This window comes from Mixophyes fleayi, chromosome 5 (genome assembly GCF_038048845.1).
Source record: "Mixophyes fleayi isolate aMixFle1 chromosome 5, aMixFle1.hap1, whole genome shotgun sequence".
NCBI lineage: Eukaryota > Metazoa > Chordata > Amphibia > Anura > Limnodynastidae > Mixophyes > Mixophyes fleayi.
This window is the reverse complement of record NC_134406.1, coordinates 71,422,458-71,448,664: the sequence shown is the minus strand read 5'-3', so window position 1 is coordinate 71,448,664 and position 26,207 is coordinate 71,422,458. Positions and strand designations below refer to the sequence as shown.

The window sequence follows — 26,207 nt, the reverse complement described above, 5'->3', positions numbered from 1 at the left end:
GGGTCAGTGAGCATCTCTAGTTTATACTTACCTGTGTATCTGACCTTGTGGCTTTGCTGTTTATTTCACTTCTGCAGACACAGCTTATCATCTATCTTGTTCCTAAGTTATACACCTGTGTGGATCTCTGTGCTTCTGCTCTCTACAGCTCATTGCTTCTCAGTGTAACCTGTTCAGCTTACTTTCACTGTTACCTGTCTGCTGTCAAGTCTCTCACCACCTTTCCAGAGGTATCCAACACTGCAACCCGCAGGCTACTCATCTCACCACCTTTCCAGCGGTATCCAACCCTGCAACCCGCAGGCTACTCATCTCACCACCTTTCCAAAGGTACCCGACCCTGCAATCAGTAGGCTACTTGTCTCACCACCTTTTCAGAGGTATCCGACCCTGCAATCCACAGGCTACTCGTCTCAACACCTTTCCAGAGGTATCCGACCCTGTAATCCGCAGGCTACTCGTCTCACCACTATCCACCCTGCAATCCGCAGGCTACTGCATCTCTCCATCGCTTTACAGTATTGCCTATTCTGCTGTTAAGAACTGTAGTTATATTACTGCCTTACCAGTTATTACATCCTGAACCTGTATTACCTGTGTTTCTAATAATCCACTTCGTTCACCTACTTTCTCTCCATGGTCTTGCCTTGGGTACCCTGACAGATGCATTCCACTAGTCATTAGCACATAGGGGATTAAAATAATAATTTACATAAAAGTTACAGTCAATTAGAGCCTGAAGTCTGGAACACATAGACATCACAAGACGCTGGGTTTCATCCTTGGTGATGCTCTGCCAGGCCTCTACTGCAAATGTCTTCAGTTCCTGCTTATTCTTGGGGCATTTTCCCTTCAGTAATGTCTTCATCAAGTGAAATGCATGCTCAATCGGATTCAGGTCAGGTGATTGACTTGGCCATTGCATAACATTCCACTTGTTAGCCTTAAAAAACTCTTTGGTTGCTTTTGCAGTATGCTTCGGGTCATTGTCCATTTGCACTGTGAAACGCCGTCCAATGAGTTCTGAAGCATTTGACTGAATATGAGCAGATAATATTGCCCGAAACACTTCAGAATTCATCCTGCTACTTTTGTCAGCAGTCACATCATCAATAAATAAAAGGGAACCAGTTCCATCGGCAGCCATACATGCGCACGCCATGACACTACCACCACCATGCTTCACTGATGAGGTGGTATGTTTTGGATCATAAGCAGTTCCTTTCCTTCTCCATACTCTTCTCTTCCCATCACTCTGGTACAAGTTGATCTTTGTCTCATCTGTCCATAGGATGTTGTTCCAAAACTGTAATAGCTTTGCTAGATGTTGTTTGGCAAACTCTAGTCTGGTCTTCCTGTTTTTGTGGCTCACAAATGGTTACATCTTGTGGTGAAACCTTTATATTCACTCTTGTGACATCTTCTCTTAATTGTTGACTTTGACACATATACACATACCTCCTGGAGAGTGTTTTTAATTTGGCCAACTGTTGTGAATGGGCTTTTCTTCACCAGGTAAAAAATTCTTCTGTCATCCACCACAGTTGTTTTCCGTGGTCTTCTGGTGTTGCTGAGCTCTCCGATGTGTTCTTTCTTTTTAAGAATGTTCCAAACAGTTGATTTGGCCACACCTAATGTTTTTGCTATCTCTCTGATGGGTTTGTTTTGATTTTTCAGCCTAATGATGGCTTGCTTCACTGATAGTGACAGCTCTTTGGATCTCATATTGAGAGTCGACAGCAACAGATTCCAAATGCAAATGTCACACCTAGAATCAACTCCAGACCTTTTACCTGCTTAATTGATGATGAAATAAGGAGGGAATAGCCCACACATGTCCATGAAATAGCTTTCGAGTCGATTGTCCCATTACTTTTGGTCCCTTAAAAAGTGTGAGGTACATATAGAAACCGTTATAATTCCTACACCGTTCACCTGATTTGGATGTAAATACCCTCAAATTAAAGCTGAAAGTCTGCAGTTAAAGCACATAGTGTTAGTTTCATTTCAAATCCATTGTGGTGGTGTATAGAGCCCAAAATATGAGAATTGTATCGATGTCCCAATATTTATGGACTTGACTGTATATCTTTCTTTGGAATATTTGCTGATGTTGGATTTTGTGATTCACGCTTGTGCAGTGCTAAAATGTCTACATGACTGAAACATTTTATGTAGATAATGATTTGTTTAGATAAACTCAGAGCATATACTACACCCTATCTGTGTGTGTGTTTGTGTTTTCCTGTCCATGAAGTAAACAAAATTTTTTCTGTTAGAGTTCCACTGGTAATATACTTTGGCTTTGAAATTTTGTTTCAGAAAGAATTATCTATATTTCAAAATCTCGTTATATCCATCTGCTGTTCGTGTGTAAATAAAATTACATTTTTTTGTATATATTTGTTGGGTGCAACGTTTTAGTATTTGGATTACCAAAAACTCTATTCATATGTAAAAACCCCAAGTTGATGCTAAAACCCTAGCCATAAAGAATTTATTTTGACACGTAACTTACTGTACACATAAGGTCCAACTTTCGGGAATGGGTGTCGTGCACATAACATAACAAGAGCCGCTCTGCCGGCGCAGGACAGGTAGTGCCAATGCCACAAGCTGTGGACGCCAACCTATTAGATGGCTACAGTCTGTCCCTGGGTCTTATCAGTTCTACCAGTGGGAAGGTTTCTAACACGTGACCACATTGGGAGCGAGGCTTGGAACACAGCTCTCCAGTGACATCATGGAGTAGATCTGCTTCCTTATCTGTCTCTCACACGCACATTAGTACAGACAGCGCTGGAGGAATAGCTGTGCTTCGCCGGACGGTGTCAGCCCTGGAGCCGGCGGCCGCGATGTGGTTTGGAGGAGGGTATTCCAGCTCACCGTTCCATCCAGCAGGCACTTGAACTATCGCCGGCGACGGGACTCTACAGCCCTGGAGCTGCTGGAAACAAAACCAAAAGTAACCTTTGTGTCCGGAAGAGGAGCAGCTCCGCCCCACCTGATCACAGGGGTCTGCGAGGCCGAGGTACAAGTGCAATTTTTGGGGAGAACAACTGGCAGTATCGGCAGAGCTGGAGAGTTGACGCATATTATTGTTTCTGGGCATAGGAACTGCGTCCCAAGTTTGTATTCATGAGTCCCAGTGACGTAAGACAAGACATTGTCAGGTTCTATAGAAGACCCCTTTTTATCTGCGTCTCCCAGACATAGAGCACAATATATAATTGAGGGAGGCCAGGCTCCTCTACAACACTTCCTGAAAGGTAAGCTAGTCAAAGAATGTGTAAAAATATAAATGGCCTTTTTTCAGCTGAATAGTTACTTAGCTGTCAAAATATTATGAACAAAAACATTGCTAGTCAAGTATAATCCTACTACTAAAAACATATTTTATTGTCTTTTAAACACTTTTCACTGGATAGGCAAATAAGTTTAAAATTATATATATATATATCTCATTATATGGCAATGTGAAGGAAGTTTATATTAAACACCATGGACATTTTTAAGTGTAGTTGTACTTTTAATTCGATCACCCTTCACAGCTCCACCTTCACTTACTATCTGATATATTCTCTGCACAAAATGCTGTAAAATGTATTAATTTCATTATATGTTACTCTTATAGCACCTTATTGCTATACTGCCAATTTTGACCTGTGTTTTAAGTAGGTGGTATGAGGCGAATGCATTGTCTATGACTATTTCGTCATCTGAACAGAATTACCCCAGAAGTTACCCAGCTACTGCACTAAATATTATTTTGTAAAAAGAGTACTTGTGAAATATGAGGGTGTGACGGACTCTTTCAATTGTCTGTCATGTAGCTTCACATGTACGTTGATGACATGGCAGTCTTTGTAACAATTGTCTGACAAAATCATGCTCAGTAAAGAAGATCTTGTGAAGCGTTATATTGTTATATCAAGACCTTCTGCACAGGTAACAACATTCTCTGTATTATGTGTGTTTAGTTTTGATTTCAGTATACTGTCTTCTAGTGCTGGACTATTTTATTTAAATGTATGTGTGTCAGTGTGTATATGTGTGTTTGTCGGTTTAATTTATGAATAATTCACACTACCTACAAACTCTAGGTTTACAGACTGAAATGTATTTAACATTAATTATTTTATAATAATTTAGGCATGTGGTGCAGACTCAACTTGGTTACTAGGAAATGTATTATCTCTCTTCCATGGTGTCAGCCCAAGTTTATCATTGCAGGAACATAATCAGGGAAAATGGCAAAACTGGGTGGTAATATAGTTTGGGTCTAAAAGACAAAAGTGCCTTGAAAGTTTGCATTGAAGATAACACTCTTAAAGCACTTTTTTTTTTTTCTAACTACAAAAATCTTAACAAGTCTGCTGTTTGTACAATATATTTGGATTTATGTCTTAATCATTAGCAGATTAAAACATCACATTTTATAATCTCATTGGTATCCATTTTTGTTCAAATGGATTGTAGGAATGATAATGCAAGCTCTTTGATTTTTTTTTGAGTGAGAGAACTACCAATGTTATCTTTATTTACTTTTAAAGGTTACATTGTATTCTGTTTACAAATTGTTCTGGCTAGGTAAAGTATTTCCGCATAATGCAACACATGAATAACATTGATGCCCCAATGTTTAAGACAAAGCATTGAAAGTTGCCTTAGTTTTACTGAACAAAAACTTTTGAACAATTCTCAGACAATCAAGTTTATTAATTTCATAATATGTATTTGTTATTATACTGTATCTATTGAGTTGTCTGTGTGGGGTCAAGCAAATGAACCTAAATGTAATTCTTAGCAGGCCGAGCCAGGAATATCCTATGTGGCGCCTAAAACACTGAATGAATGGTGTCTCCATAAAGAGTGCTGGCTGCTGATGTGGAGGAGAAGAAGCTGGCAGCGACCTATTTTATGAAGCTGTCGGCTGCTGTCCCTCAATGTCATTAATAGAATGGGAGAGTGAGACTGGGATATAATGACTGCCCAGCGCCACATTCCCAGATTGAAGGGAGCAAAAGAGATCTTGTCCCCACTCCTTCCCATCTGCTGAGATAAGAAGCAGTATGGTTGGAGTGCTGCATTCCGAGGGGGGAAACCTTTCCTAGGGTGTCCACAGTGCTTCTGCTGGCTCTGTTAACAGAGGCATCCACTTAGAGTGTATCAGTGTTTCGATCACAATTAAAAGAAAATACAGAACGCTACAAGTGCCAGATGCACGAAAGGCATCTTTCAGTCTTCTGCTATTGTTTTCATTTGATCATCCTTTCTTCTGAGATGTTTGTTTTTATTTTTATGTGTTTTGTTTTGCCAGTTACTTCAGTCATGTTCTGGGAACATCCTATATAGTTTTTGTGTCTCCTGAAAAAAGGCAAATTATGTATTAAAATTACACACATGCCTACAATAAGGTGACAAGTGCTGTGTGCAGCAGTGGTGCAAAATAATGTACATTTTCTGTTGGCAGTCGCAATAGCTAAATGTAATGTATTTTCAATGCACACAATCTATTACTATCCAAATCGTGTTTTCATTTCAGTTTTTATCACTTGCTGGTGGTTCTATTTGATATTTTTAGAATTGCTCTATACCATTACTATCATGTGTAAGTGGGCCCTCTTTCATTATGCGTTTGACGGTTAGACATTCATTTGGTCACCATTCAGAAAGTCGACAATAGTAGGTCAACAATTTGAATGTAGACCGTATTATATGGTTGGGTTTAGGGATGTTTTGATTGCCCTAATAATACTGTTGATGATATTTTCAACTTTCCAACATTGTCTTATTATGGAGTCAACAATATAAATGTCAATCATGTAACTGACGAATATCTCACACCTCCTCTTTCAAACTTGTGTCTGTACATATCCATGCAAAGTTAACCATCATGGGGTCCTTGCCAAATCCTAAAATTTGCTAAATCTAACCTTGTGACAAATAACTTATAACTGATTTTAATTTGTCATTATTTATTCAATATAAACACAGAAAAGCAGGGGCCAAGTTCACGTTGGTCACTCGATTCCCCAAGGTTGCTCCGTTAGATTATCAATGGAGACATTTTTATTGGTGCAGTGAAAACGTAATCTGTTTGAATGCCCCTGGAGACCCCTATGACCAACACGAGTGCAGCCTCTTCCTGTGTGCTTACTTAGATTAACGGTGAAGGATCTGTGCTAGGAGGCACACACCACAAACTGCTATAGGAAAATCAATTGAGCTGGATCTTTATTATATAGACCAGCACATCAAGCAAATGGAATAGACTGAGCTGGTGAATTCCCATTACAAGGTATTGTGAGTATATATTCCTCTAAAAATAAGCCAACATGGGAAGAGCCATGTTTGAAAAAGTAAGTACACTCAATGCTTCCATAACAGTAAAGAACGTAATTTGAGCCAGGTGCTGCCCAAAAAATTTTATCTGATCGTTGAGAAGTATGAAAAACTCTGGTTTTAAACAGAACCTTTGGTAGTTTAGTCTGGAGCATTAAAGTGTCTTAACACTTTGGCAAACAGGAAATACATGTGCAATTGTTTCACAAAAGTAATTATTGTTGCTGATCAGTCTGAAATTATAAGGCCAATACCAAATCATTTTCATTCTTAGGGGGAATTCAATTCTCAGCGTTTTTTGTTTTTCTTTTAATACTGTGGTAAGTGATTTAAACATGGTTCTCAATCATTCTGGAGTTCGTTAACTTTTCACCTTATTCAAATCTATTTTTAACACACAGTTTTGTTAGCGAAAACTGTGCCATCGTGGACAAGTAGATGATCCATTGAAAGTGGAGGGATGGAGAAGCGTTAAAAGCTATTCAATTCTTTTCTAACACGGGGCAGTAAACTGTCAAATTTCCAGTTTTATCTCGCACCTCTCATGGCTGTGCAAAAAATTAAAAACTATTGAATTAACATGGGAAAGGTGGTTTATTTTTACAAAAAGCATGTAAAAAATTTTTTTTAATGAAATTAAAAAACACAAGAAGAACCAATATATGTATGTACTAATGTGTTTTGTCATGGTATAGTAAAAAAATACAATATTTTTTTTTTTTTTACTATACTCTATGTAGATAGATAGATATGTATATAATAGAAGGTTGTGTAAGGCAATACAAACGTATGGCAATTAATTTTTTGTTTTTATTATAGATGACCCTCCGCTTTCACTCCTCTAAAAAGTCACAAGCACCAATGATTAATGCTGTTTTTACATTGAATAGCACTATTTTTTACGCTGCAACACCTCAAAACAGTCGTGCCCGATGGTCAAAACTCGCACAGATAGAAAAATAAATAAATAATAACACTGCAAAAAAAATAAATAAATACCGCGGTCAATTGAATTCCCTCCATAGTGTAAGAGATAATTTACAAAGACAGAAGGTTGATGAAAGTTGTTAATTTTTCCCCATAGTGGATACAACGGGTGAAATAAGTATTGAACACATCAACATTTTTCTTAGTAAATATATATTTAATGTGGCTATTGTAATGAAATTTACACCAAATGTCAACAACAACCCTTCCAATCCACACATGCAAAGAATTCAAACCATAGATGTCCATAAATTAAGTTTTGTGTAATAATGTGAAATGACACAGGGAATAAGTATTGAGCACGATTCCTGAAATTTATTTAATGCTGCGCACAAAAGCTTTTGTTGGTAATGACAGCTTCAGGACGCCTCCTGTATGGAGAAACTAGTCGCATGCATTGCTCGGGTGTGATTTTTGCCCCATTCTTTAGCGAAAATAGTCTTTAAATCTTAAAGGTTCTGTGGGCTTCTTTTATGAACTCTGATCTCTAGTTCTTTCCATATATTTCCAATTGAATTCAAGTCAGGTGATTGACTGGGCCATTCTAGCAGCTTTATTTTTTTCTCTGAAACTAATTGAGTGTCCTTAGCTGTGTTTTTGGCATCATTGTCTTGCTGAAATGTCCACCCTTGTTTCATTGTCAGCATCCTGGTAAATGGCAGCAGATTTTTATCAAGAATGTTTTGGTACATTTTTTCCATTTATCGTTCCTTCAGTTATATGCAGTATGCCAGTACCGTGTGCAGAAAAACAGCCCCACACCATGATGTTCCCACCTCCAGATTTCACTGTTGGTATGGTGTTCTTGAGGTCATGTGCAGTGCTGTTGTATGGTGTTCTTGAGGTCATGTGCAGTGCTGTTGGTATGGTGTTTGTGGGGTGATGTGCAGTGCCATTTCTCCAAACATGGTGTGTATTATGGCATCCAAAGAGTTCAATTTTGCTCTCATCTGACCACACTATATTCTCCCAGTATTTCACAGTCTTGTCCAAATGTTGTGCAGCAAACTTTAAACGAGCTTCAACATGATTTTTCTTCAGCAAAGGAGTCTTGCGTAGTGAGTGTGCATAGAGGCCATGGCGGTTGAGCGCATTACTTATTGTTTTCTTTGAAACCATAGTACCTGCTAATTCCAGATCTTTCTGAAACTCTCCACAAGTGGTCCTTGGTTCTTGGACAACTCTTCTGATTGTTTTCACTCCTCTGTCAGAAATCTTGCGAGGTGCACCTGGTTGTGGCCGGTTTATGGTGAAATGATGTTCTTTCCACTTCCGGATTATGGCCCCAACAGTGCTAACTGGAACACTCAGCAGGTTAGAGATCCTTCTGTAACCAATGCCATCAGTATGTTTTGCAACAATGAGGTTGCGAAGGTCTTGAGAGAGTATCTTTGCAACCCATCATGAGATGTTTCTTTTGTGACACCTTCATACTGACACCTTTTTATAGGCCATCAGTTGTGGCTGAACCAGCTGGCAGGATTGCTTTCTAATTACTGATAGATTTCATCTGGTGTCTTGGCTTTCCATGCCTTTTTGCACCTCCCTGTCTTCATGTGTTCAATACTTTTTGCCTGTGTCATTTCACATTATTACACAAAACTTAATTTATGGACATCTATGGTTTGATTTCTTTGCATGTGTGGATTGCAAGGGTAGTTGCTGACATATGGTGTAGCTTTCATTACAATAGCCACATTAAATATATATTTACTGAGGTAAACGTTGATGTGTTCAATACTTATTTCACCCGCTGTATCTCTTTTGAATGTAGTGGATGTCCCTGTAAAATCACCCAAAGATCAGAATGTATGATCCTACAAGGACCCCAAACAAAAAAAGTTACATCCAAGGACCTACACATTTTGAACCTCGTTAATTTGTGTCTCTCAACCGTATAACTGTGTGTTTAAAGTATGTGACAGGAATTTTTTATCTATTGTTTTAACCTGTGTTGGTCAGAGTGTTTTATTGATGCCTAATTTATTATGGGTATCTGGCCTCCTCTAGCCTAATAGTACAAATATACAGTATACATTTTTTTTTCTCTTTCCTCTGACTGACCAATTAGCAGAGATGTAGTGTATTCTGAAATCAGCCTCACTATATCTTATGGCCAGCGCGGTAGCTTAGTGGTTCTCCCTCTCCCTCCCCCACTTGAATCATCACCTTATCAACTACACTCTCACTCCCAGTATTTTAACTTCTCTGCTGATAAACTCTACCAAGCCTCCTCATACCCGCAGAAATCTTAACTCTATTAATCTTCAATAGTTTTCCATCTCTCACCAACACCTTCTCTCCACAATCTTTACATTCTCCTCTGATATAGCAGTACCTCATTTTCACCAAACCCTAGCAACAGCCCTTGAATATGTGGCTCCAGCGAATATTCATACTTCACGTCAAATTCGATGTCAACTGTGGTATACTAAAGTAACACAAAACCTTCAAAAAGTTTCCTGTAAAGCAGAACGTCACAGGTGTAAATCTTGAACCGCTAATGATTTCTGCGCATATACTTCTATCTTCCACTCCTATCGAAATGTTCTGTACACTGCAAAACAAACATGCAACCAATCTCTCTTCTATGCTCAAGCTTCAAACCCCAAATGCCTGTTTAACACATTTAACTCTCTTCTAAACCCTCCCACACCAGACCCTCTGACTACTATCAGTGCCCAGGCTCTTTCTTCCTACATCAGGGGCAAGATTGATAAGATTAGACTAGAAATGGTATAATATTCCCACAAATAACTTGTTGGACCTCTTTCAGTCAGACTTTCACTCTTAACACTTCAGAGATTGCGTTGACCAAGGTTGTCAGTGATTTGATCACTGCAAAAAAACATTACTCTCTTCTAATTCTCCTGGATCTCTCTTCTGTATTCAATGCTGTTGACCACTCTCATCTCATACAAACGCTGCAATCCTTAGGTCTTCAGGACACTTCTATCCTGGGTCTCATCCTACCTTTCTAATTGCTCTTTCAGTGTTAATTTCTCTAGAACCACCTCTGCTCCACTTCTTTTATCAGTAGGAGTTCCACAAGGCTCCTAGGTCCTCTGCTGTTCTCTATCTGTACCACTTCTCTTGGAAAATTAATAAGATCCTTTGGATTTCAGTATCACCTCTATGCAGATGATACGCAAATTTATCCTCTCCTGAACTCTCGCCATCTGTGTTGTCCAGTGCTATTGACTGTCTTTCTTCCGTTTCATATTGGATGTCCTCTCGCCAACTCAAACTTAATCTTTCAAAAACAGTTAGTAATATTTCCACCCACCAACAGAAGTTACCTACCTGACATTTCTATTTCTGTTGATAACATGACTATAAATCTCACCTATGCATGTTACATACATCAAAAAAACATTTCTAGAATACGCATATACCGTACACAAGACACTGCAAAAACTTTTATTCATGCACTTATCTTCCGCATTGAATAATTTGCAATTCCCTCTTTACTGGTCTTCCCCTAAACAGACTCAAATCCCTATGATCTATTTTGCACGCAGCGGCCAGACTGATTTTCCTTGCAGACTGTTCTTCCACTAATGAGCGATTCTGTCTCTACCTTGGTTGCCTGTTTTTTACAGAATCAAATATAAAATTTTACTACTAACATACAAGGCCATCAACAAAATTGCACCGACATACATCTCCTCACTTGTCTCAAAATATCTCCCAACTCAACAACTCTGTTCTGCACAAGATCTGCGTCTCTCATCCACACTCATTATATCCTCACATTCCCGTTTACAGGACTTTTTTCAGGCTGCACCCACTTTGTGGAATTCACTCCCTCGCACAAATATTTTCTTCTGGTCTAAGAACCGTCAAGCGGTCTCTGAAAACCCACCTCTTCAGGCAAGCTTATAATATTCCTCAATCACCCTCTTAACCTTACTAGGTTACCCTATTTCCACCCTTTACACATTTCACACAAGCCAACAACCCTCTGACCCCAGACCAACATTGCTGTTTGACTGGATCACAAAAAAACACAAGTCACATTTACCTTTGCAATCTAGCTGCACCAATATGCAGTATGTAACATTAACCTCATGTATCTGGCTTCGATTGACCCATAGGAAGCTTGCGAACAGGGCCCTCTTACCTCTTTGTCTGTTTTAGTCAGTATTGTTTGTGCCCAATTGTAAAGTGCTACATAATTTGCTGGCAATATATAAATAAATGTTGATGATGATCTGTCAAGACAAGTACAAGCATGGCTCCAAAAAAATTCCAGTATGGCTTAGGTTTGCAAATTGCATATGAAGGAAACATAAGACTTCCAGACCAATGTCCTCCTTACAGAGAGAGCCAATGTAGAGGACTTTGGTCTTGATGCACAGTACTATCTTAGTTGAAAGCCAAACAGTCTATCATCAGAAGAATCTCATACCAACTGTAAGGCATGGTGGTGGAAGGGTGGTTGGGGTTGGTTTGCAGCCACAGGATGGGGATGCCAAAAAATATCATGAACTCCTCTTCATAGCAGAACATTCTGGAAGAAGCTGTGAGGTCATCTGACAGCTAAAGCTTTGCTGAAATAAGAACCTAAAAAGGACAATGATCTGAAGCCTACCAGCAAAATATACAATAGATTGGCTGAAAAAGAGAAGAAGCAAGGCTGTGCCACAGCTGGTGAGGACTAGATGATTAATTATGTCCTGGTATATAAAAACACAGATTTTAAAGAGTATATACTTTCTTTTCAAATGACATTCTTATTTGAGAGAGAAAATAAGTAAGTTTACAATACCAGTAATACAAGAGGAACAGGAAAATGAATGTTAAGAAAAAAAGGAGATGTTAGAAGATAATCCGTGATTTGATGCATAAACATTCATATCAACAGTACTGGAAATTGCAGTGTTTCTCTCAAGATAACTTCACTTAACTTCTCTATTGTAAACCATACATTATAAACAAAACCTGTGAAGAGGTGTAGGGTTAGTGGACCCAAATGTAAATTTTAGTAAGCCAAGACGGGAGTTTACCGGTAATTATTCAATACATGGAGCGTCGATAATTACCACTATTATTAGTTAGGTCCTGCTACATAATGTGGTAAACTTCTCATGATTTGCAATGTTATCCAGATTGCTAGATTTAAAGTACTCCTCAAATTTGTCACCCAAAGATAAAATGAGATCATCCATTCTCCTATAAAAGTTAATTCCTGTAAACCACTCGCTCAGAGTTGGAGGTGATGAAGATCTCTAGTGGACTCGTATCATAGCCTTTGGTGTACTATTTAGGTGTTTCTGTAAGTACTTCTTATACTGAGCTATTGGCATGTTGATTAAATTTAATGGTCACAAACTAGGACAGTCGGTACCTCACTCATCATTATCTTTTTGGAGGTGGCAATTGCCTCTTCCCAGAAAGAACAAACTTTAGGGCATTACTACAAGATGTGAATAGATGTCCCAACTGTCCTTTCGCACCTTCAACAAGTGTTGGCAAATCTAGGGTACATTTTGGCTAGAAGGCTGGGACATCTGTTCCACTTGGATAGGAAAATTATTTCAGCCACAGGGACCGCCAGAGCTCCTTATTAGGTAGATTCCATTTCGCTTGGGTGTCTCCAAAAGGGGGAACACTGTTTTTGACCAACATTGTAGACTTCTACTTGTGCCCAATGTCTAAACGCACTATTAGGAACTATTGGTGGAAGATTGCTTTCGCAAATCGGAGCACGCATGTTAAGATGGCAGATGATTTGGACTTCAAGGTTAAGGCTTTTGTATAGGGATGATAGAAGCTGGCAAAGTGTGTGTTTTTTGTTTTTTTTAATTCCGGTAAAGTGCATATACCAAGGTTTCGTTTTTCTTTTGTTTGTTTTTTATCGGCAAATAAAATTTAAGGTAATAACAATTGATGTACACCTTACCTCCCAAGTTCACGCAACAAAACTAAATTGACTGGTGAGGTGAGGATCTGTGCATGGTAATGTCAATATAGTGTGCTTTGTGACAGAACAACTAAGGATATTGAATGTTCTATATAAAAGATGTGAAGTAAGTTGGGGCTTAGGAACCCATGGGCGTGCTCAAATGGTGAAAATCAGACTCTGTTGTAACACATTTCTAGAACTTCAGCACTGGTGGGTGTTATATACAGTACTACTATATTTCCCCTAGCAGTGTTAGAATTGTCTAATTATTGGAAACCTTTGTAGTAAGACCTGCAAGTAGTGCATCAGATGGAAGATTATTATTTATTTATTTTTTCCTTCGGGTCATGGTGGCACACATTGGTTGCACGTTTTGTTTTGTGTATTGTTTTTTTTTTCTTGTTTCTGTAAGGTAAAATATCTCAATAGTAAATTGACTTATAATGAAAACTCCACATACAAGCAGGGCTCCATTGTAATACCACAATAAGAAGAAATAAGTCAGTGGTCCTGTCCAGTAATGATGCTTTTCTGACTATAACTATAGCAAGAAATGAAGTACAAGCGTTGCAGTTTAAGAACAGATTAACCTTCTCTCAAACATCAGTGATTTCTTATTTTCATACTGAAGAACTTGTTCTATCTGTGTGTTTTATTCTTCCAAAGTTCAACTGCTGGGAAACCAAAACTACGCTGCATTGGTTTCATTTCAAAAGAAATGAACTCTTGAAAGATCTTCTTCAAGATGTTTGGTCTGCTAACTAACAGCTTGCAAGTAAGATAAAGGAAGAGTAAAGGCTACTGAAGACAGATCACAAAGTTCTGGATAAACTGCAACTTCATCAGTTTAGTAGGCGAATCAATGTTGGCAGAAGACCATCATTTTCAGGCCTTTAAGTCTGGCCTTTGAAGTCATTCTTTAAGAAACCAATTTCACTTGGAAGTTTGTACCGGTAGAAGATTTTTAGCACACATAACACATTTAATAACGTTGTCAAGTGACTTCTCTTTAGCTAGAACATAAGAAAACTTGATCCATGTTCGTTAAGACGTGTAAGTTAAATTGACGTGTTTGCTAATATTGTTTAATAAATTGAGAAGTTATTTGTCCCATTCTTAAACTCCAGTATGGTGAACAGTTATTTGAGTATGTCGGTAATAGCATACACTTACAGACAGGACAACTTTGCAGGATGCAAAGAATATCTCTAATTTGGTTTTTTTAGCAAAATATTTACAGAATTCAGTTTGCTACACTACACCAAAAATTGATTAAGTTCAGTTTTAAATACGCTGCTGGCTGTATTGATTATTTCAAGTACATCCCTTAGGACACAACGAATGGCAATGAAATCATTTTTGGAACTGCATTTAAGTAATCCGGGGGTTGGGCCTTCCAGAAAAAACACTGCACAACAGCCCAAAAGTCTGTGAGCACCAATATAACGGCATCATAACTTTCATAGAAAAGCTTCTACAGCAATTCCCATGAAGGCCACCTGAATATCCTTCAGGGGAAATCTGACTGATTTTTCTTTAGCGTCTCATGTTTTATTGTAGAGTAATTAATATATTGGCTGCAAACAAATTGACCCTAATCTATCTGTGTGTGTGTGTGTGTATGTTGGGCAATTTGAATTGTAAGCCCCAATGGGGCAGGAACTGATGTGAGTGAGTTCTCTGTACAGCGCTGCGGAATTGGTGGCGCTATGTAAATTGATGATGATGAAATATGACTAAAGATCACCAATCAAATTCTACACATTTCATTTGAGTAATACTTTGACACCTGTGATATCATTCGAGGCAAATTATTAGCAGTACAAAGAAAATATTGGATAAGCACTTTTTTACACTTGTGTCTAATGTGTGTATCATTACAGTTGCATGTGATTTTAGTTACAAAAATGCCCTTTTTCCCCGAAAATGTGGTCAAAACACCAACTGCAGTTGATCATTCGCATTTTAATTTGCACTATAAATGGCAAGTGTTTCTGATAGCAGGTTTATGTACTTTTCCTTAATCGCATAATTCCAATTGATTTTATTAACATAAGTTAACTTTTGATTGGAGCATTTAATATTTTGCAGTTGCATGCACAATGTTTTAAAAACTACCTCTCCCCAGCTCTGACTTTGCTACATACTACTTGAAATGTTTGGGACATCTTTTTCCTTATAATATCCTGCAATACAATCTGCTTATTGTTTTCATATGCTTAGCCCTTCTCAAAAACCTGAATTTACCACATAAAGCTAAATACTAGAATTGCACATAGCACTTGGGAAAAAAAATACTATTCTGCCTATTGATTCTATGCATTCGGGTCCTGTTCGCTATTTTGTTTTATGTGGACACTGGGGATTTGGGTTCTCTACACAGTTCACACAAAGCTTACATTTATTCTGTTTCTATACTCGAACAACCTAAGGACCCCAAACCAACGTTGCTATGTGAATAGATCATATAGTCCAATTAAGCACTTTTTCCGGTGGACATCTGGCTGGGTCAACATACAATCTGGCAGTTAACCTTTTATATAACAAATTTCTATATTCATAAATTGTAAGATGATTTTCTTACCTTTTTACTTGTTAATAAAATATTAGTTATTAATGAGTTTGTTCCCAATTGTAAGGATGCAGAGTATGCATGTGTTATATAAACAAATGTACATTAGTTATATAATTACAAGTATAGTGTCTCTCTGATATGTTTCCAAGTAAAGGATATTGTGGCTGGGAGAAACCCCCCACTAGATCTGTGTCTGTAAAAAAACCAAATAAAAATCACTTATTTTGGCTATCTAGTTACATTCCCATCTGTGCCTTCTCTGGTATACAGTATTTAAATGCTTACTTTATTTTCTGCTCTATCTTTTATTAAGGGTATGTAACTTGTCGGCTCCTTTGCTGACTCAATATTGATCAATATTCCTTCCTGGCAGGCCATTTGTAAATCTGTATAATGTCAGCCAAGTTATCAATGCACATTTATTTTTACATTCAGCTCCATAAATTCTCACCAACTTCCGTAGCCAAAAACCATTGTCTTTCACCTCTATTATATTCTGATTATTTTTTTTGTTTTTTTGTCCGTGTTGATATGACAGGAGATGTAGTGTGTAATTATTCTCCTCCCCCTCTGTAGATGACACCATTTGTGTGAATAGAAAAACTCCAAAAACACAAGTTATTATTTTACAATTATATCTATAACTAAATTTTTCTCCTTGCACGTGTAAGTGGATACTTTTCCTGTCTAGTCATTTCTTAGAGAAATAGATTGACAAGCACAGTAAATCACATGATTTGATGTATGTACTGGATATGAGGACTTACCGGTATATTATTTTTTTGGCACAGAATGTCTAAGCACTTTTGTATATTTTGGCAGATATTTAATTTTTTGTACTGCAGAATTAGGAATCAACTGAAATATATATTGTACGATTTGTACTGTATAAAGTACATATAAATTTGCATGAGATATATAATTCATGCTGGTGTTTTACAGTTTTTATTGCACAGTATATGTTCGTAGCTACTAAAATCTGATCTTGAGATGTGCAATTCCAAGTAGTATGTAGATTTGGATGAAACATATAATCTCTTTTGTAAAGTAGAAGCGTCAATATCTATTTTTTGTTAAGGTGTATGTGGGTAAAGATGAAATCCTTTATTTAGGTAGCTGTATATAATAAGTGAAAATAATTGTTCCTGTCTTGGCCACATTGTACACCAAATAATTATCATCATTTCTAACTAAAGAGAGGTATACTTGGTAGTGAAATTGCCTATTTTGTGACTATAAATGATGATTATTATGAGTAATTACTTTTTTTTTTTTTCCTTTTTTTTATTATTATTATTATTATTATTATTATTATTATTATTATTATTATTATTATTATTATTAGACAATCACATGCAACAGGTTTTTATTGTCTTTTTAATTTAAGACTATACAAAGATACAGAAGTTTACAGTATCTATAAACCTAAAGATATCAAAGAACAAAGGCATAATCTTCCCATTTTCTTAGTACAAAAATAAGTATAAGTTTGTGTGCAGGACAAGGGGGGTATGAGGAAGGGGGGGGGGCAAGGGTGTCCAAAAAGGCCTCTGTACTCACAATATTGTAGACAGGTTTATATTGGTATGTTGCATTAGCCCGATGAACATGGCCGGATTAAGGGGGGGGGGGCACGTGCCCCGGGCCCCCCTCTCTCCAAGGGCCCCTTGCTGCCAGCATCATCTCACCTGCCATGTCATCTCTATGCGCACACGGAGCGATTCACACACGGAGTGTGTGCATGCATCAGAGGACCCCCGCAGCCGCATCTATCAGTAACGTCAGATGCGGCTGCGGGGGTCCCCTGATGCATGCACACACTTCGTGTGTGAATCGCTCCGTGTGCGCATAGAGATCGTTACGATCTCTAACTGTGTGCCAGTAGTACAGCAGCACCTGCTGGAGGAGCTGCTGTACTGTCTAAAATGGCCGAAATGGAGCTGCTGCGCATGCTCAGCAGCAGCAGCTCCTCCAAGACATCAAGTGAGCAGGTGAGTCGTTTCACTGGGCTCATATTCATACTGTAAGTCACAAAATATATATAATATATAATTAAATATAGCATGTGTAGAAGGTCAGTGGATGTCCCTCAGTAGTGGAAGTAATGGAGTTTTACAAAAGTTCATTATATATATCTTAAAATTGGTTTTGCTTGTAGAATTATGTAGTTTATTTTGGAACACTGATGGCAACACAACAGTAGTAGTATGTATGGAGTGGTTTGAAAATAGCTGAATGGGTTGGAGGCCTGAGAAGGTGGAGCAGTCTCCTATACTGCTTCTTACTGGTAATTTCCTCCTATAGTAACACTGCATGTGCTTGTTGCCTTCCTACTTATGTTGGGAAATGATCTGGCATTTTGCATTAACATAATCACCAAATTTGTTTTATGCCTGTCCCGGGCATTCTGTAATAAATATATTGTTTTAAGTTTATGTCACCTAGGGGCATATTTAAGAAAGCACGATATTGCTCTTACGGGGTAATTAAGGTGCCTCCGTGTCCTCCGCAAATTTATGAAAGGTGCATCGCAGCAGATATCGTGGATATCTGCTGCTTTGCACTCCTCTTCATTTTTGGGAGCAGTCACCATTTAACAGTATGGTGACTGCTCCCGGCTGCAATCTAACAAGTTCAGAAAAACATTTTTTTCACATGATCCCTCCCTGTCACTCACCGCTCGCTGAATTGCAAAGACAGAGCAGGGATCTTTGTGCGAACATGCGCAATTGAAGGAAGAAGAGGAATGAAGATGACCAGTAGAAGATCCTAGAGACCTCGCGTCCCGAAGAGGGGGGTAAGTATGATTTTTTTTATCACAGAAACAACAGTTTTTCGGAACTGCTGTCTCTGTAATCCGTTTTTAATAAATTTGAGAAATAGTTATCAATCCTTATCGCATGTATAAGGATTGAACTATTTCTCATTTCTGCCGATGATTGATAAATGTGCCCCCTAGTGTGATAATGGGAGGTGTGGCTGTACAGTAACTATACGGAGACCATGCTGTAATACTCTTAATAGAAAGCTAGGTATAAAGTTTGTGTTTGTAAGCCATGTTCTAATGAGTATGACCTAGAGCGGATGTTAAATGTGTAACGTTGCATTTCGACAGTGTAGGGTGATGGCTTTTCACTGTAGATGCCTACTTATGCAACAACTTTTAATTGCAATGCAATTATATTTAATCAGACCATATACACAGATGTCCAGATAATGAATTGGTATGGGGCAGCACGGTGGTGTAGTGGTTAGCACTTCTGCCTCACAGCACTGGGGTCATGAGTTCAATTCCCGAACATGGCCTTATCTGTGTGGAGTTTGTATGTTCTCCCCGTATTTGCGTGGGTTTCCTCCAGGTGCTCCTGTTTCCTCCCACACTAGAAAAACATACTGGTAGGTTAATTGGCTGCTTTCAAATTGACCCTAGTCTGCCTGTCCGTCTGTCTATCTCTGTGTGTGTGTTAGGAAATTTAGACTGTAAGCCCCAATGGGGCAGGCACTGATGTCAGTGAGTTCTCTGTACAGCGCTGCGGAATTAGTGGCGATATATAAATAAATGGTGATGATGAAATATATCAAGAAGACCCCTCATAGCATGTTTATTGCTTGAGAGACAGACAGACAGACAGACAGACAGACAGACAGACAGACAGACAGACAGACAGACAGACAGACAGACAGACAGACAGACAGACAGAGACATTTATAGTCAAAATTGGTGTTATGTTATCAATGGGTTTTTTTTATGTTAGTTTTAATGTGCAGTATCATTGCTAGTTTTAATGTGGGGTTTTTATGATTGTTTTAATTTACAGTATTTTAGCTTGTGTAAGCAATGATTTTTCTTGTGCGTACAACCTAGGCGAGCTCTCTGGATGTCATATAGTGGGCTGTAGGTGTCGGAATTCAGGATGTGTTAATGCTAATAGCCTTATACTCAATGGCGTTATATTACATGCGTTTTATACGGAGGTGCCTGTACAATTTACAACTACCTGTACTAATATTAATATATATTACGTCTAGCCATCATACTTTCACATCTTTGTGGACCTAGCCAGCTTTCCAGAAGAAGTAGAGGTAGCTGTAAGTAGTTGTAACATATATAAATATATGTATGTATACATATGTATTTGTGTTATTGTGTGTGTGTGTATAGATACATATAATATATAAAACATTTTAATTTTTCATTATCATGTTTAGATACATGTTAAATAAATATTCCTTTTATGATAGAATTGGTCAGATTGTCTCTTTAATATTCACCACCTACTTGTAACGCTCTCTCGTGCATGATGACACTATGCTCTTAATTTCAGATCTTAGGGGCCCCCCTGTTTTAAGTGCCCCGGGCCCCCCAAAGCCTTAATCCAGCTCTGCCGATGAACTGTGGCCATGCTTTAGGTTTGCAATATCTAGTAATCTGATAATCTTGGTATCACAAAATATACCGTCATCCCTCTAGCAGAGAGATCAGGGGAATCTTTAAAGTCTAACCACCTATTTCAAGTTGCTGTAAAGTCTGCATGGCGTTTTAAACTAGACATGGAAATATCTTCTATGAGCATGTAAAAATCTGTTCTGAAAAGCCACTCCTTCGTAACAGCTGTTTGTGAATTTGTTTTATTCTCATGGATTATTGTTTAGAATGCCTAAGTATTATCCCAGTCATGTAAAAAAAAAATAATCCCTACTGGAACTCCACTTAAGAGTAATACTTTTATTGTAATCTCCTCTGCCCCCCACACCTCCTGAAACTTGTAGAACTCCAGATAACCATTATCTTAGAAGGATATACTTACCACTTGGTTCACTAGGTTCTAGGCATAATGGCTTTTCTAGTAAAGCCTATGTTAAGTTAAAATGTACAGTAAGTAGAGTGATGTAGCAAAGCTACTACAGCTACTTTTTCATGTCCCTGCTGAATTTCTTGGCCTGTCTATTACTTGCTAGTGACGAAGACGCTGGGATGGAGTGTGATGCACCTAATTGCAACAACTTGCTGACCATTACCATTACAAATCGTAAAAAGTGACATCGATATGCGGTTGTTTACTTCCGGAGATGTACTTGTCACTGTCTGACGCTCGAGGCAAAATTTCCATTTCCCACAGTCTAGTTTTTATTATTATTATTATTATTATTATTATTATTATTACTATCATCATCATCTCCTATTTTACTATTTCTGCATATTTATTTTGTAAAGTGACCATTTGCACACCAGCAGCTTTTAAATAAAAGGACAGAAAAAAGTTTAGTTCAATGACCACTTATACTTTTATATGTAAATGCATGTATGAAAATGCTTCTCATTAGTGTATTTGATTACATTTTGAAAGCTCCGCACAACATCCGTTTTATTCCCTTTCTATTTCCAGTTGTCATGGATTCCTTGATAGATGATGACATTTGTATCCTGACTGATGAGAAAGAAGACTGTATGAGGAGGAGAGATCCCGACACTCCTCTTTCTGCATCCTCTGGAGAGGCATCAGTGGCCTCTCACTTTGCCCTGGTCACAGCATATGAAGACATCAAAAAACGGCTGAAAGATTCTGAAAGGGAAAATTATTCTCTGAAGAGAAGATTAAGACAAATGGAAGAAAAGGTACAACTAACATGGGACAAATTAAATTAAAAAAAGTGTTCATTCAGTATACAGCAGTGCTCCATGTACAGTAAAGGGAATCCTCCATATTGTTTTTTAAAGGCAGTCTAACCACAAAAATAAACTTTCCTTAATTGAACCTAGTACAAGCATATGCTAAAAAAAAAAAAAATGTTTTCCCTCTGTGCGGGCTTTGAAGAAACTTTAGGAGCTCTCTGACGCATATTTTCAGAACTTTAAGTCTTTATACATTTAATTCTAACTAGCATGTGTGAAGCTATTGGGTTTATCTGGCCCAACTATACCCACATCACGCTGACTGGCCTGGAAACCTACCTGGTACGTTCTAGGGTTCTTATAGTCACGGGTAAAAGCAGTTAGAAAAGTACTACAGTACATTTATTGTGATAAAAGCAATCGCTAGAATACTATATACAAACAGTAAACAAATGGTAGTAAGGTTTACCACATTTGTGCCTTACCCCACTTGCTTAATGAGTTAGTCACCTGGATGTCCTGATCTTCAGAATCATTGACCCATGGAGCTCTTCTGAGCTGCAGATGTACCAGCAGGATGCTCAGTCCAGCAGAATCCTAGAATCCAAACCGGGGGTTCTTCCCAGGATCAAAATAGGAAGAAAACACAACCTCACCTGTTTCTCACTCTATACGCTGTAGTTTTCCCAAGCTCCAGGGTTGGCCTTAATATTTTTCACTGCAGGATTGGTTTTGTGACATGCTTTTATGCAGCTTTGTTATACTTATTTGCTGTCACTCTAGTGTTTTATCTCTTTAGTACTGACATTCTTTCCAACCTGTGTCTCTGTACACTTTTTGCTGTTGCACATTGACACATTTACCACTCTTTGTGTCACTGTATTCTCTCTAACGTGTATGTATGTTGAGTAACGACTTTGTTAAAATTGTTTGGGATTGTCTCTGTACATATTGCTATTTGTGGTTGAGTACTGATTTCATTTAGCACCTTTATTTCAAACACAAGTTACATATAATATGTACTGTACTTCATCTGTTCAAAATGTCAGGCAAAGTTACCCAGTGGACGTTTGGACCCCAATGTGCGATTTAAGAGTCTGAGGATGTGTGGGGGAGCGAGGACACGCCCGAAATGGTGGTGCCAACTTGCGCTAAGGCGCCCGCTCAGTCCATTGTAGAGCTCAAAAAGGGTGCAACGCATTCCTCTGGTAGTAGGTGAAATTGTTCTTCCTACTCTTCACCTAGAGGTTCAGTCTGTCGATACCCCCTTCTCAGGGAGAGGTGTCTCAACGAGCTCAAACACAATTGTGGCAGAGTAGGAACCTCCCAGAACCTGTAACCTGCAAAGGTCTGGTCAGGAACAGTTTAAGATGTCTTCCTCTCTGTAGAAACTGTTGCAGACTTTGTCATCCAACAAGCCTTGTAAGTATAAAGTTCACCCCCAGGTTCAGTTGTTGGTAGATCCCAGAATTGGAAAACTCTTCTCAGGAAGAAGGTGAGATCCAAGGGGACTCAGATTATTAGGACCTGACTGTAAGGGGGGAAGATTCCTCCAGTAGACAGAGGGTTGAGGATTTAGTTTTAGCGATCAGACAGACCCTTTATATTTGGTATTTAGAACAAGGGATTCCTAAAGTTTCAGTTTTCAAGAGAAAAACTGTTTCTTTTCCCTGCAGTTTTCTGAACTCTTTCATAAGGCTTGACAGAAACCAGATAAAAGGTTTAAAGTTCCATGAATTTTCCGGTTCAACTTTCCCTTTCTCTGATGCAGACATAAGGAAATGGGAGCTTTCACGAACAGTGGATGCCCCATTGCCCATATTGCTAAATTGACTACCATTCCTATTCTGAATGCAGCTTCCTTGAAAAGATAGCATGGATAGTGGGATTTTACAATCCATTTATGTTGCATCAGGTTCCTCGCTCAGACCCATTGTTGCAGCTGCTTGGGTGATCAAAGCTGTGGAAAAATGGGCTGGAACACTGGATGATGGCATACATTCTGGGATGGCTAGATCAATGTTGACTCCTTTAGTGAGCCCAATAAAGAAAGCGTTCGAGTACTTGGGTGATGACTCTCTGGCTCCAATCCTGAGAAGCAGATGCAGAGTCTAAGGAGACTTTGTAGGCTCTACCTTTTGCGGAGATTGCCCTTTTCAGCTCAGAACTGGACAAGATCATTTCTCGGGCCACAGGAGGGAAGCTATCCTTCCTTTCCATTAATACTACAAAGACTAGAGGCTGGAGATTCTGGTCCTTTTGCTTCCTTGGTAAAACAAGGGGAACTTCCATGAGGGTCAAGTCATTTGCCCCACATGGGGCTCTGCAAAGGCGTAGGCAGGCTTGGATGGGCAGATATACTGGTTCCAAGCTAGCTGATAAACAATGCACATGACTGCCCCCCATTCCCACCTAAGAAGCTCCACGGTGGGTGGGGGGGGGGGGCATCACCTGCTCTTTTTTAGACTAGTGGATCCTTTCTTCTTTAGATGCATAGGTGAGGGGCATAGTGGAAAGTGGTTACATCCAGCACCTCTTATGGATGCCTCCAAAGTGTTTCTTTTTCCACTTCCCTTCCTAGAGACGGGGTCAGGGTCAAGGGGACATTCAGTTCCCTGTTGTCGTCAGGCGTGATTGTGCAGGTCCTAAAGGCGCAAAAGGGGTTAGTATTCAAACCTCTTTCTTTCTTTCCAGCCCATCCTGAACCTGAAGTCCTTAAAGTTACACTTGATGGTTTGCAAATTCAGGATGGAGTCCATACGTTCTGTGATCAATGCCATGAAACTGGACACATTTCTTGATTTCTTGCCTCCTTAGATATAAAGGATGCATATCTCCACATCCCAATATGGGGTTGCCACTACAGCCTTCTTGGGTTTGCAGTGTACACTTCCTATTACCAATTCAGGGCACTACCCTTTAATCTGGCTACAGCACCAAGGGTATTTACGAAAGTTATTGCAGTCATGGACAAAAGAGGTGACCCTAATACCGTACCTAGACAACCTTTTCATAAAGGCAAACTCTCCTCCTTCTCCTGACTCATTTGTGCTTGACTGTAGAAGCACGGATGGGTCATAAACCAGCAGAAGTCCAGTCTTGTCCTTGCCCAGCACTCTCCTCTTCCACACCAGGTTACCAGTGGAGAAGATTCTGGCCTTTCAGAAAAAGGTGTCTCTCAGGCAAGTTTGCATCATCCATTGCATAAAGCTGATGGGGAGGATGGTTTCTTGCTTCGAAGCCATGCAATTTGCCCTCTTCCATTTCCAAACATTCCAAAATGAGATTTTACCCATGTGCCAGCACAGTGTTTCAAACCAGTCAGTCCCTTCTGTGGTGGCTGAAGACTAGGATTCTCAATCAGGGGTAACCCTTCTCGGCTTGGGACTTGTCTGTCATGACTACGAATGCCAGCCTGCAGGGATGGGGTTCGGTGACACTGGACCTCTGACTTCAGGTGCTTTAGTCACGGAAGGAAGCAAGGCTACCCATAAACATCCTTGATATGAGTAATTTTGAATTCTGTGGTGAGGGCTCATTCTTTCTTTCTATCCTTCTTGATGAACGGACCCATCCGAATTCAGTCGGATGCCACAGTTGTGACTTATAAAAATCACCAAGGGGGGACAGAAGTCCTATAGCTAGGAAGGAGACAAGGGTGAACAATTAGGTAGCGGACTTCTTGAGTCGCCATGCCATTCATCGCAGGGAATGTTCCCTTCATCCAGAGTTTGACCAAATTGTGGAGAGGTAGGGTCAGACAGAGGTCAACCTGATGGCTCTTGTCTGAACCACAGAGTAGCCCTCTAAACCCCATGGTAAGCACTGTCACTCAAATGGATTCGGAGCAATGGATTTTACAACACAAATTCTCTTTCATTTGCAATGTATTTCTATATGATTTGATTGCTTCCTTGTAAACAACATTACTGGTTATTCCAGTAGGTTTTGAGATTTGAGGTTCTTGTTGCTGCCTCTTGAGCAGGTGACGTACTACTGTGCATGTAAGAAGCATTGATGGCTCAAGTTGATCCCGGCCACTTTGAAGGCCTGCTCCTAATTTTTTTGGTAAATCACAGCTTGATGGGAAACTGCAGGTGCTTGAATTCAACAGGATAGGCGCTAGGCATGAGTGGTCTGTGTGATTATGAAAACACACTGCCTCTTGGCACAACCTGTTAGTATGGTGAGCTCAATGATGTGAGGTTTTAAACTGCACACTTGCAGGTAGGTTCCGTTTCAGAGATCTAGGGTATTCAGGTTCTGCAGAAACATAAGCAGTTGTGGAGATTTTAAATATCCAGATTTAAATTACAATGGTGGATCTGGTAAAAGAAGTCTATTCTATATTTTTAAAAGACCGCTATCTTAAGTGAAACCACTACTATGACTTTTAGAACTGCAAAGTTTTTAATCTGCTCAGAGACAAAATAAAGCTTATAGACTGGTGTAACAGGATTCAATAATTTATTAGTCTGTTTAGATTATTAAATATTTGCAAGAATGAAAACAGATATACAGTAGGTGTCATCAAAAGATAATGTTCACTGTTCTTCCATAATTCAGTTAATGTTTACTCAGTAGTGACCCTGGAGACATCCTGTTGCTACCAACGTTCAAGAAGATCTGTTTTATTCAGGGTGTAACCATGGATATATAGACCTACTTCCTTACTACAACATAACTATTATCCTGTCAACCAATAAGATGGAACAATGGTATCTTACTTAATTCAAATTAATTTCCACATATTTTTTGTAAAGTTAAGCAGGAATAAA

At 39.0% G+C, this 26,207-nt stretch overlaps 1 protein-coding gene and 1 non-coding gene across 2 annotated transcripts in view; both read left to right on the top strand.

Moving 5' to 3' along the window:
* Window positions 1-3,162: 3,162 nt before the first annotated feature.
* AZI2 (5-azacytidine induced 2) overlaps window positions 3,163-26,207 on the top strand; it is a 65,382-nt gene continuing 42,337 nt past the window's right edge. The window contains exons 1-2 of the mRNA XM_075212373.1: window positions 3,163-3,269; window positions 21,203-21,432. Of these exons, the coding sequence (XP_075068474.1) occupies window positions 21,208-21,432 (225 nt within the window). The 5' untranslated portion in view covers window positions 3,163-3,269; window positions 21,203-21,207. The remainder of the gene's footprint in view (window positions 3,270-21,202; window positions 21,433-26,207) is intronic.
* On the top strand, window positions 18,057-18,176 carry LOC142159736 (small nucleolar RNA SNORA47). Its single transcript, XR_012692993.1, has one exon. It is a non-coding gene; the product is annotated as a small nucleolar RNA SNORA47 (small nucleolar RNA).